Genomic DNA, 13,351 nt, shown 5'->3' with positions numbered 1-13,351 from the left:
TGTGGCTCTTATCAGCCATTCAGGAAGTGAGCTGTAGGAAAGCAGATAGAAGCCGGGACTTGCAGATAAGCAAGTGGCTGAGATGCCTGGGCTAGTGGCAGATAAGGCAGGATTCTGGCAGAAGCAACCAAGACTCTGCTTCTGAATTCAGTCAAAGGCTGCAGGCAGCCCTGGTGGGTTTGACCCCGCAGGCCAAAGGCGGGGATATGGGAACACTCTATCAGGGATCTGCGTTGCATAAGTCGCTTCGGCTGGATATGGGAGGATCCTGTGTCTCTGATTACATAAAGACGTTTGTGGTAAGGGGACTTCTTTTTATTTTATTTTATTTTAAAAAACCCCTACATTTGTGCTATTTCTCATTTACCAGATTGCATCTTGTTTTGAGCACCAAAGACGCAATTTTTAACATGACACAGACAGTATGTGTCTGTAGGTGTGCCAGCAGCCAAAATATGTCTCATTTCAATAGTTCTTGGGCTTAATTTTGTTCTAGTCCTCTTGGAATCCAAAAGGGCCATGTTCCTTCCAGACGTCTCTGTTTAGGCTCAGAAAGCATCACCTTTGGAAAAGGGGGACCAAAATGCTTAGAGGTGGTTGGAGCAACTTCCATGCCAGAAAAAACTGAAGTTTCTGGGATTTTTTTAGTTGGCAAAAAAAAAGTATTTGGGACTTCTTAGTTTGCCCAAAAAAGGCTACTAAAGGGGTGCAGGAGATTCTAGTGGCTTATAAAATTAGGCATGGTATGGTGATAGTGAACAGCAAGAGGTTTTATAACACCTTCGAAATTTTAGAACCGGGGTGGGGAGACCATCCAGTGAAACTAGATTCAGGATTGACAAAATGAAGTTGTTTTTGATACAACACATGACTAATTTATGGCATGAGCTGCCACAAGATGATATTGCCATTTCTTGGTTGTCCCCCTTCTCTGAGCAGTGAAAAGCTGCAGGAGTTTCCAGCATGTATTTTGGTTTCCTTTGGAAAGAAAGTCACTGCAGACTTGAAGGTGTCTTTGTAATGTTTGGTTTATTTACACACACACACGTACGTTGAGCATTGGAAGTTGGAAGGACAACAGCTCATTCCTGGAGATCAGCAGCAGATTATGTTAGAGACAGTGTTGTAGTTATAATAGAACAAGGTGGGAGAAATGGCCCTGAGGTTGGGGCCTGCTGCCCAGGCAACAGCTCACTTTTTGCTCTCCCCTTCCACCTCCCCAGCTCACGGCTACACTAATGACTCCTGATCTAACAGCTGATGTTGGCTTCAAGCTAGATGAGTCCTCGCCAGGAGGGGAAGGGGACAGGGGTGTCAGGCAGCATCCGTCCCTCCTCCTTGCCTTGTGATTGGCTGGCTAGTGCTCAGGTTTGGCTTACTCCTCCCGCACCCTGATTGACAGGCTCAACAGTGAGAGAAGTGTAACTGAGCATCAGCCAGCCAATCATGAAGCGAGGAAGAGGAATGGATGCTGCCTGACACTCCTTCCCTTCTCCCTTCCCTCCTGAAGCTGGAACAGAGCTGAAAAGATCTTTAATTAAAGGAGCTGGGGGGCCCTTTTAGAATCCTGCCCTCATTGAAAATAACAGGGTAAAACCACAAGACTCCTTTTTTTCCACCATGTCCTCACCTGCTGTCTGCAGCAAGGATATGAGGGAGGGGTAAGAGAAGTAGGTAGTGAAGGGAGAGGGCCCGTCTTCATCTTTTGCCCCAGGGCCCACTCCAGCCTTGCTACAAACCTGAGCAGAGAGACCAAATCCTGTGCCCTGAGATGCTATAGCTCTCTTCCTCGGCTGGCCCATTCCAGCCTCTCTCTGACATCCTGCCTTTAGACTGCCCCTAGCGGCTTGCCTGCTCTTTCCACACTGGCGTAAAACACCTTGTAAGGGATGGGGAAAGGGGAAGGAACATAGTGATGCCACCTTCAGCCCCTCTTTTCAGGTAGGCCTCCATGGCTTTTGCCTGACCCGTCATGGTACCACGCCTTTGGAACTGTCAACTAGCCAGATTAACCAACAACAGAACTTCCAGCCAGCTTGACTAACCCTAAATCATGACCAGATTTTGTACAGCAGGGTTTCTCACGCTTTTTGTAGAGCTGGGCAGGGATCCAGTTCCAGTACTCCCTGCCCCCCACCGCCGCCCCCCAGGGTCTCAGTAGGGATGCAAACTCTAAGATCATCAAGTATTACTCATCGACTCCCACCGCATTTATAAATATCATCTTATTTATCTTCATTCATTCATTCATTATTTATACCACCCTTCCTAGAGTGGCTCGGGGGGGGGGGGGTTAACATTAAAAGCAAAAACACACCAAACAATTAAAACGAAGACGAAAAAAAACCCATTTACACCGGATTAAAATTAAAACTAGATACCATTAAATGACAGGCTAAAAAGATGGTCTTTAAGGCTCTTCTGAAAGCCTCCAAGGAAGATGATCCTTATACCCCCAGGGAGCTCATTCGACAACCCAGAGGCGACAACTGAGAAGGCCCGATCCCAGGTTGCCACCAGGTGAACCAGTGGCACCCAAAGACGGGATCTTGTAGACAAAGGCGTTCTCTCCGGTAACCTGGACCTAAGCCAATAAGGGCTTTAAAGGCTTTGCCTGGAAAAATATTGGCCGCCAGTGCCACTGTTTAAGAACAGGCATAATGTGGTCTGTCTGGGATACCCCAGAGACCAATCTGGCTGCTGCATTTTGGACTAACTGAAGTTTTGGAACTACGTACAAAGGCAGCCCTACATAGAGCGCATTGCAGCAGTCCAACCTGAGAGTCACCAGCTGAGGGTACCGCTGTTTTAGGTCATTCTCCTCAAGGAACGGGTGGAGTTCTTGAATCAGTCACAGCTGGTAAAAAACACTCCTGGCCACAGCCTCAACCTTTTTTCATAAGGCTCCAGTAAAAAATAGAGGGGGGGGGGAAATATTGAGGGTAATTTTCAAGGGCCTGATTCTGGCTCAGCAGGAAGCCAACTAAATTCAGGGCAGGCAGTGAAGGTTTTCCATGGACCTATCCCATTGCTTTGGATCCCAGGTTAAGAATCTCTGTTGTAAAGGAAAACACTACATTGAGGATTCTACAGAAATAAATAGTTTGAAGCTAGCTGCACAATTTAATTGGACTGTTGGTTCCTATAGGAACACAAGAAGCTGCTGTCTACTGAGACAGACCCTTCATCCTTCTAGCTCAGTATTGCCTACACTGACTGGCAGCGGCTTCTCCAAGGTTTCAGGCAGGAGTTTCTCTCAGCCCTATCTTGGAGATGCTGCCAGGGAGGGAACGTGGGACCTTCTGCATGCCATGCAGATGCTCTGCTCTCCATTCCCTAAGGGGAATATTCAATCTCTGGCCCTTAGGAACGTGGGAAGCTGCCTTATTCAGAGTTAGACCACTGGTCCATCTAGCTCACTACTATCCACATTGACTGACAGAGGATCTCCAATGTTTCAGGCGGGAGTCTCCCCCAGTCCTGCTTGGAGATGCCGCCAGGAAGTGAACCTGGGACCGTCCCCTCTGCCACTGAGCTTCAATCCCATCCTTTTCGGTGAATATCTTACAGCGCGCGCATGTAGTCTCCCATTCAAATGCAAACCAAGGCAGACCCTGCTTAGCAAAGGGGGCAATTCATGCTTGCTGCCATAAGACCAGCTCTCCTCCCCAGTCTGAATGAGACTTCAGCACAGCTAATTTTTTCAGAATGGGAACCTCGGAGTTTTCTTGGGAAAAGCTCTCTCAGTGGAAGGACACACCTTACACATTTGCTGAGCAGCTTCTGCCAAAAGTGGCTTGGTGGGGGCAAAATGGTTCTCCCGCCCTCTGTAACATTTGAAAGCACTTACTGGATTCCAGGAGGGTGGAATTGTGTGGAAATCCACAGCTCAGAGGCCCTCATTGCACATGACAAGTGCTGCTTAACCTTGCTGTGGAAAGGGAGATCCGCTGGCCATTTTGGGGTGACCAAAATGGGGGCCATTTGGGTGGCATCTTCATGGCCAATGTAATGCAGTGTCAACTGCAATATTTATACACTGCTTTCCCACAGCAACAAAAAGTTCTCAGAGTGGGAGGAGAGCTGGTCTGGTGGTAGCAAGCATGACTTGTCCCCTTAGCTAAGCAGGTTCTGCCCTGGTTACATGTGAAAGGGTGACTAGAAATGTGAGCACTGTAAGATATTCCCCTCAGGAGATGAAGCCGCTCTGGGAAGAGCAGAAGGTTCCAAGTTCCCTCCCTGGCTTCTCCAAGATAGGGCTGAGAGAGATTCCTGCCTGCAACCTTGAAGAAGCCGCTACCAGTCTTGGTAGACAATACTGAGCTAGATAGACCAAAGGTCTGACTCGATAGATGGCAGCTTCCTATGTTCCTATGGTTTACCAAGCAGACTTATATAAGGATATTTGCACAGTACAGAAAGAAAGCAGGTTCTTCTGCAGGTGGTCATGAATTGTTCCCTTTGCTAAACAGGGTCCACCTGGGAAGAACATCTGCATTTGTACTCAGAATGTTCCAGGTTCCCTCCCTGGCATCTCCAAACTGAGCTAGATGGACCAAAGGTCTGACTCGCTAGAAACCAGCTCCCTATGTACAATCCCTACCACTTGTTGCCTCCGCAGACAAAACGGATAAATGCTTCAGTTTCACAGCTAATATGATTAACGCTCGTTGTCTACAGAAAATAATTGCTTGGAAAACCAAAGCGTCTGAACAGCAAATTCTCTTTTTTGAGGTTTAATTATTTTGCTGTTAACTGTGGAAACAATGTTGACATGCCATTGTGTGGGTTTTCTTCTGGTTTGTTTTTTCACACTGGGGGCTTTCTTGGCACCGAAGAAGGAATTTCGTTTGCGTTGTTTCAGTTGACAAAGGCATGTTGGCACCAGATATGTGCTCCGTATCATTACATTCTATTTTTAAATCCCAACTGCCAGCCAACCTCAAGCACACCAGGCATGTCTCGGCCATTGTGGACGCATTTATTTGACAACACCGACTTCTTCTAGGTCTCAATACCCAACTCTATTTTTATACTTATGACAAAAAGAAGCATTTTGTGTGAGGTGTTTTGCACCATCTGCTGAGGAGAATCTCCAGTACCAAATTTCTGTTCTTCTCTTCCCTGCGCTGATGTCCATCTGCTAGACGACCATGGCCAATTGTTGAGATGCTTGGTTATCAACAGCCTCTCAAGAAAAGAATTTTAAATGGTTCTGTGACGTCAAGGAGGCCAATAGGGAGGGAGGAAAAATCCCACTGCCAAGTGGCCACCTCAGTTATAAGCATGACTAAGAAAACAGATAATGGGGGGTGATGGGGAAGTCTCACATAGCAGTTAATCAATGATGTGCGCCTGGAATGTTCTAGAACTTTCCCTTCATTCCTAAGTAACTACAAGAGGTGGTCTTTCAAAAAGAGCTACTCACTGATTTAAACACAAAACTGGGAGTCTACCTAATCTTTGGCCAGAATGTTTGAAAGTAATTTAGAGCCTGAAGAAGGGTTTGTTGATAGGTTGAGGGTTACCTTTCTTATGAGGCAAGGCTACAACACCTGGGGCTTTTTAGTTTAGAAAAAAGACGACATGAGTTCTGAAGCAAGAATCAGGATGGGGCCGTCGCTCAGGGGTTGGGCATCTGCTTTGCATGCAGAAGGACCCAGTTTCAATCCCTGCTAGCATCTCCAGGTAGGGCTGGGAAATATCCCTGCCCGAAACCTTGGAGAGCCATTGCCAGTGAGTGTAGACCAGGGGTTCCCAACCTGTGGTATTCCAGAAGATGTTGGACTACAACTCCCATCATCCTTAGCTATAATTGAATGTGGCTGGGGATGATGGGAGTTGTAGTTCAGCAACATCTGTGGAGTACCATAGTTTGGGAAGTTGAAACACAGTTGAAAAGCAGCATATAAAGGCACCTTCACAGCTTTTCAACTTTCACAGTTGAACACAGTTTGGGAATTTCTGGTGTACACAATACTGAGCTAGATGGACCAATGGTCTGACTTTCTACCTAGGTATAAGGCCACTTCCTATGTTCCTCCCCCGCCCAGTGTTTTCTACTCCAAAGGAAACCATAAACTGATTCACACTGTCTCTGGAACTTCTCATTGCTCAGGGAAGTCAGAACTGTGTGTAACAAGATCATCCTATGAAAGACATATACACAGCACTGTACAGAAAAATGTAAGAATTGCCACTCTAGGTCAAAGAAGAATTTTATTTCGTTGCCAAGTCTGTTTGGCTCAGTGATGTATAGGGTGCAGAATGCTCCAGTAGAAAACTGGAGGTCCCATCAGCAATTTTGTCAATTTCACTTTGCCCTCCTTGGAAAGAAATGGGAAAAGGGAACCTTCAGTCCTTGTAAGTGTAATGATTGCTTTGGATGTTTTTTAAAAATCTTTTTTAGACTAAAGATAAACAAGATGAAAAAGGTGCCAAAGGAAAGCATTCACCTACCCATAAAGGAATCCAGACGGAAGGCAAGAATTTCTTGGAAGGTACATGCAAATGTGTCCCACTGAATGAACAGGCTGGTCCCTGTGTGATGCCAAATCATAGTTTGTGCTAACCATGGTTTAGACTTGAAAGCACGATTTGCTGTTCAGAAAAACTGACAGACCATGGTTTGTGTGGTTCCCTTCTCCCCCTGCCTTCATCGAGAATCTTGGATGCTGTCCCAAACAGTGGCCTCTGGGGACAACTTGGTATCTCAAACAACAGCTTGCTGGTTCAAAGGCAACATCAAATTTGTTCAAACTGTAGGACTGCTCACATGACTGAAAGTGGGTAGGACAAGCATCCTACCCAGCTTCCAGAGTTGTGCACACTCTCAGCGTTTGTGTGTGTGTGAGCAAAAATCTAGGTAGGAGGCAGGGAGCATGATTGTCTGTGAAGTATCAGCTGGGTAGGACAAGCCCACCCTGCCCAGATTCCGTCCCCAGCATTTGAATGAGGTAGGAGGAAACAGTCCTACCCAGCTGTCAATTACCTGCCTCTTACATAGGTTTTTGTGCTCTCTCACTCACACTCACACCCCCCAAAATCAGGACCATGAACAGTTCCCGAAGCATCCTATCCAACTTTCGATGGTGTGAACAGTCCTTGAAGTTCTTCCATGATCACTAGAAAGTGGGCTAAGGGAACCTAGCCCACTTTCTACTGATCGTCGGAACCACTGGGCTCACTAGCCCGCCTAATTCCCCCTCCCCTTAAATGAGGTTAACGGAGCGAGCACTCTGTTAACCTCATTTTTTTTGCTTCGGGGCTGCTGTGGCGCATGGCAACACACGAGTAGACCCCCAATTTGGAGGCTGCAGCCAGCCTCAGGGGTCTCTCCAGAATGCCCCCCGCTCTCGTGCGGGGCATCCTGGAACTTCCAGGGGGCGGGCGGCCCCCAATTCCTGCAGCCTCCACCATGATGGATCTGGCAGTCGTGTGGGCGGCAGATCCGACCGCCAGGGCTTGGTGGCTGCTTGTCTGCGGGGAGAGCGGGCTAAGCCCACTCTCCCCACAGACCCGCCAGAAGCTCTTCTCACTGATCATGAGAACAGTCTCCTTGTGCTTGCAAACCAGGTTCAAACCATGGTTTAGTGATCACCTGGAAACCATGGTTTGTCAAGCTATGTTGGTTCAGACAGTTTGACAAACCATGGTTTGTCTTTGTAGATGCCTATGTAAGTCCAGCATTGTGCTTCTCCCAGTGACCATCCAGATGCCTCTGAGAAACTCACAAGCACAAAGTAAAGGCAAACAGCCCTCTTTTCTTGTTCCTCCCCACCAGCCTGAGTTTCAGAGGCAGAGAGATCTACCAGTAGTTTGTGATCTATTTTCTGCCCACTTCTGTGATTGTCATTGCACTTTGTGTATATCTCAGAGCTTTTGAATCTTGCTGAGAATCCTCTCCCCATGCCTACATGAAATCTGAAATCTCTGGTCCCTGAAAACAATTACGATGATGACAAAGATGTATATGCCACTTTCCAACAAAGCAGTTCTCAAAACAGTTTACATAGAGAAATAAAAATGAATAAAGATAGATCCCTGTCCCCAAAAGACTCACAATCTAAAAAGAAACATAAGGCAGATACCAGCAACAGCCACTGGAGGGATGCTGTGCTGGGGATGGATAGGGCCAGTTGCTCTCCCCCTGCTCAATAAAGAGAATCACCACATTTAAAAGGTGCCTCTTTGCTCAGTTAGCAAGGGGAAAACATGAAGGAATAATACAAGGGAGATAGGTTTACATCCCCACCTTTCTATAACTGATGCTTCCCTCTCACTAATATTTTTCTTATTATCATTTCTGCCTTAGAAAGCAAACGGGAGAAGAAATTGGATGAACGTGAAGGAACATGTGAAAAGGTGAATTTGGCTGGTACAGTCCTTTCCGAAGCTGACTCCGTTCCACATGTGAAAGAGGGGATGCCGCAGCTTGAAACCACAGATGTTTTAGGACAGGCAAATAGCCCCAAGGGATGCCGACAGCAGAAGGATGCTGGCATTGGCAATGTGATACAGAACAATGGCGTCTCCTTCATAAGTAGCGGCAATCCAGTGGGAAGGCAGAATATGGACAACAAAAGCCCAGACTTAGACGAACCTTTAAAAAAGCTTGTCAATCAAAAACCAAAGGAAAGTGAAAGCAAAGCTTCCCGGTTCAGTCCTCCTGGCAAGGAAGTGGTGCCTTCCACCTCTAAGTCTGGTGGTGACGTTATACGGACAAGGTAATGGCCTAACTCAGGGGCCCTAAACTTGGGGTCCCAGGTGATGTCAGACTACAACTCCCACCACTCAATTGGCCTAAAAGTATCTGAAACTAAGAATACACATCCAGGGGTAATTTCTGGGGGGTCCGGGGTGATTTTTGTGGGTTTGAGGGTGATTTTGGGGGGTGGGGGGTCCCTTCTGGCGGTCAAGGGCAATTCTTTCAATTTATTACCTTGTTTTTGGTTATTTTGTGACCACGATTCCCCTAACCGCCCCCTTTCCATTGACTGTAATGCCTCGCCAATCACGAATTTGCCAACCACAAGGTTTTTGTGGAAAGGAACCCTCGCAGTTGGTGTGGGACGACTGTGAGTCAGACCACTGGTCAATCTGAATATTCTCCACTCTGATGGGCAGCAGCTCAAGGTTTCAGCAGGAGTCACCAGGCACTTTCCCAGACAGTGGGCTTTACCGCGAGTTTGAAGTTGCCCCAGAAATCAGATGCAAAAAGTGGATCCCCCCCCCGGATATAAATAGGGCTACATTCTAAAATGCGATAAAAACCCAAATTGTGTGTGAAGTGCTGTTCCCTGATCGCTTGCAGGGACTTTGGGGTAAATTTGGCCGATAAGTGAATGTACATTCGGGAGGAGCTGTGAGCTGAAAGCTGGGTGTGAAAAACTTGCAGGGATTGAACTTGGGAGCTTCTGCATGTCCAACAGATACTCTCCCACTGAACTATACCCCATCCCCAAGAAAGGGCTCTGTGCTCCCAGACAAAGGGTACGTAGGAAGCTGCTGCCTAACTGAGTCAGAACATTGACCCATCTAGCTTGGTCTCCTCTACACTGACTGGCAGCGACTTCTCCAAGGTTTCAGGCAGGAAGCTTTCCCAGATCTACTTGGAGATGCTGCCAGGGATTGAACCTGGGACCTTCTGCATGCTAAGCAGATGTTCTATCACAGAGCGATAGTGCTCCCCCTGGATTTTAGAACCTTGGGTTCTAGGATCCTCCTCCTGGACAAATTATGTACACAGTACAATTGCAGAAGTAGAGAAAGACTGCAGGGGGGGGGGGGAAATTCAAGGATAGGAGTAGGATGATCCCTTCCTTAGGACCGTGTAAGAGGCCATGAAGAAGTATCTAAGATGAAATTTTGCTTTGTAGGATCTCAATCAACTTTCAGATGAGCGATGCCCAGGATCAGACTCTGAAGAGCAGAGGAGGGAATTCTGGAGGCCACGGAGACCAAAGCCCTGGAGGATCAGCTCCTCTCTCTCCTTCCCGGCTAGGCGAAGGAGCAAAATGTTGGCCGGACTCTTGCAAAGCGAAGCAGCCCTCTAAGAGCAGTAGGACTGATCAAGGGAAAAAGGGGGGGACTGTGTCCCATAAGCAAGGTGAGCCGGTGCCTAAGCTCCTCCTTGAAAAGGCTGAAGAGAAAGGAGAGAGAAAATGCAAAGTGGTATTGGGCTTGGGCTCAGGTGCAAAAGACTCTGGGAAGGAACTGGCCGGCCCAGTGAAAAGCCCCAAGGAAACAGCAAAGGTAATGAAAGACTCTATGAAAGATAGCAAAGTGGGGCCTGTGGAACTGGGCAGCACACCTGCAGGGAGGCAAGGGAACGGATCCAGTCCATGTGCAGGAAAACCATCAGAAGATGCTCTGCCGGTAGAAGCTGGTAAAGTGGAGGAGGTGATTGTTGGTAAGTGTCTGTCGTCATTCATGTACAGGGTGCATTAGAAAGGCTGAAAGGACAGGTCCCTGCCCCAAGGGGCTTACAATAGCCTGGTTCACACAATGGTTCAAACCCAGGTTTAATCTGGGTAACTGACATTAGCGTGACTGTGCGAATCCACACCAAATTGGGAATCTCAGATTCATCTTGGGTCATAAACTAACTTGGTTTGGGTCCTTTTGCAATCGTGCTGTCAAATTCCCCGTTCTGAGGATTTCCTTTTATTCCATGTAGGTTTCTAAATGTCATGGAATGTGACTCTAGGCAACAAAGTCAACACAGGTGTGTAGAAAGTGCATCGGAAACGCTACATGCACAAATTAAACTCACATATTATTCCGTTCTGTGTTTTTGTTTGAAAAAAGCCCTGGGAACCATTGTCCCCTTTAAGAGAGATCCCCACCTGTTGTTGACTGGAACTCCCAGAATCCCTAGTTGCGATGGCTTTGGCTTGGGGATTATGGGAGTTGTAGTCAACAACAAGTGGGAATCCCTGTTAGAGAGAACACTGCTGGGAACCGCGGAGAAGCCCATCCCCTGTAGATGTATGTTTGTGTCCCGTGGAAACCTCTCGACAAAGTGACAATGCAGGCGAAATAAACTGTATGATGAAACTGCATCACTCTTTGTTGCAGGGGCAAATCCATGCAATGTTTTTTTCCCCCCTGCTCCAGATGATAGCCCTCCTCCTCCTGCTCCATTTGAACATCGCATTGTGAGCATTAAACAAACCGAGTTAACCGCATGCTACTCAGTATGTCATCACGAGGTCTTGGGAGGGTAAGTCTGGCTATAACTTGCTCATTTGAGCCACTGTACCTTGTTTAAAGACCACCTTAAGTGGCACAGTGGGGAAATGCTTGACTAACAAGCAGAAGGTTGCTGGTACGAATCCCCACTGCTACTGTATCGGGCAGCAGTGATATAGGAAGATGCTGAAAGGCATCATCTCATACTGCGTGGGAGTAAGGCAATGGTAAACCCCTCCTGTATTCTACCAAAGGAAACCACAGGGCTCTGTGGGTGCCAGGAGTTAAAATCGACTTGACTGCACACTTTACCTTGTGTGTGTGTGTGTTGTGTGTTGTGTGTGTGTGTTTAATCTCCTGGATCCAGAAAGAGCACTATTTTTGTATTTGCCTTTCTAATTTTTTTGCAGTGGCTGTTAACATCAGACAAAAGAGGATTAAAACTATGTGCTATGTTATCTTTTTATATACTTAGGTTATTTTAGGTTGTTATTAGAACTGGATCTTATTTGGCTTATTGTGTTATGGGGATATTGACACCTCTGTTGGTGGTGGTGGTTGTGTATTTAAAATGTTATTCGTTATACGACAAATATTTATATACTGCTTTTCAGTAAAAAGTACCCATAAGGTTAGGGTTATACATCATCGATATAAATGAAATGAAATGACTCCCTGTCCCCAAAGGGCTCACAATCTAAAAAAGAAACATCAGATAGACACCAGCAACAGCCACTGAAGGGATGCTGTGCTGGGGATGGATGGGGCCAGCTGCTCCCCGCCGGCTAAATAAATCACCACTTTAAAAAGGTACCTCTTTGCTCAGTTAGAAGGGGTGTTATGAGAGGCAAGAGGACCAGCTGTTCTGCCCAGTGCAAGCTTTGCACACAAGCCCTCGCCTCACCTTCTACCTGAGTTGCTGCTGACCAGTGACAAAAAATCAAGAGCGTGCACAGTTCCCAAACCTGGGTAGGAAGCGTGTCCTACCCCATTAGGGATCGTGCCCACAAGCCTAGCGGTTCTCAGATTTTAGGTTCACTTCCCCCTTGGAGGCTGCAGGTCACTTGCTGGGATGTTTGGGGAAGAGGATCCTGAAACAGATGGGGTCGTCTCCTCACACCAGCTGGCCAGGACTGGGAGAGGTTGAATTCCCCCTTGGCAAAGGATCTTCACTGGTCCATATAGCGGACTGGTCCATATGGCTGCCTCCCTACAAAGCAGGGATTTATCGGGATCTCATTCCTCCAGGCCATCGTTCTTGCAGAAAGGGATGCCTTCTGCCCCCAAATGCCCACGCTAAGACCCACTTTGGGAATGCATCCCTGAAGGACAGCAGTCAAGGAGTGTACAGACAGAGCCAAAGAAAACCCAACCGGTCGCCATGCCATTGTGAAACGGAGGCATACAAATAGGGTGTGTAAATATTTTAACGTAAGCATCGGACAACTGGCTGGAAAGATCACCCTTAATCCTCCCTAAGCTGGGGAAAGAGGAGCTCCCGAGCTCCTGACCTCCCGATTCCGTTCGCTTTGTACTAGGTTATTTTTAATTGACGATAAGAATAGTTGCTTTCCGGAGGCGGCGGGGGCGAGAGGGGCGAGCCGTGCCCTAAGCTGTTTCCCCCGCGGGCTTCATTAGTGGTCTTCTCCATCCATCAACAGGGGGCGTTTCGGTCAAGTGCACAAGTGCACCGAAAAGTCATCTGGACTCTGCCTGGCAGCCAAGATCATCAAAGTGAAAGTTGCAAAAGAACGGGTAATTAGATCTTCTTAAAATAAAGGAAGAGGTCAATTGCGCTTACTATCAGGTTCTCCAAACGCTGGGGTTAATGGAAACTAATCGGGGGAGAAGGAAACGGTAATGGCTTACCAACTTCCCTGAAAGATTATCCATCAAAACGTAGGAAATTTTGCTCGTGGGTCATGCTGGGTAATTATGAGACCCATCAGCAGGGTCCATGGGAACTGGCTGTGCATGCTGGAACTGGTCAGCTTGATGGGTGGTGGGCTCATTTGAGTCTTGCATGGTCTACTTACATAGGGACATAGGAAGCTGCCTTCTACCGAGTCAGACCATTGGTTCACTTAGCTCAGTATTGTCTACACAGATCGGTGGCGGCTTCTTCAAGGTTGCAGGCAGGAGTCTCTCTCAGCCCTGT

At 47.3% G+C, this 13,351-nt stretch overlaps 1 protein-coding gene across 1 annotated transcript in view; it reads left to right on the top strand.

Annotated features, from left to right (window-relative positions):
- Positions 1-146: 146 nt before the first annotated feature.
- The window catches only part of MYLK3 (myosin light chain kinase 3), a 26,824-nt gene continuing 13,619 nt past the window's right edge, over positions 147-13,351 (top strand). Inside the window, exons 1-6 of the mRNA XM_053271107.1 lie at positions 147-299; positions 6,410-6,500; positions 8,315-8,726; positions 9,879-10,411; positions 11,119-11,224; positions 12,855-12,948. Of these exons, the coding sequence (XP_053127082.1) occupies positions 207-299; positions 6,410-6,500; positions 8,315-8,726; positions 9,879-10,411; positions 11,119-11,224; positions 12,855-12,948 (1,329 nt within the window). The 5' untranslated portion in view covers positions 147-206. The remainder of the gene's footprint in view (positions 300-6,409; positions 6,501-8,314; positions 8,727-9,878; positions 10,412-11,118; positions 11,225-12,854; positions 12,949-13,351) is intronic.

The sequence above is a fragment of the Hemicordylus capensis genome, chromosome 9 (genome assembly GCF_027244095.1).
Source record: "Hemicordylus capensis ecotype Gifberg chromosome 9, rHemCap1.1.pri, whole genome shotgun sequence".
Taxonomy (NCBI): Eukaryota; Metazoa; Chordata; class Lepidosauria; order Squamata; family Cordylidae; genus Hemicordylus; species Hemicordylus capensis.
This window is presented reverse-complemented; position numbering and strand designations above follow the sequence as displayed.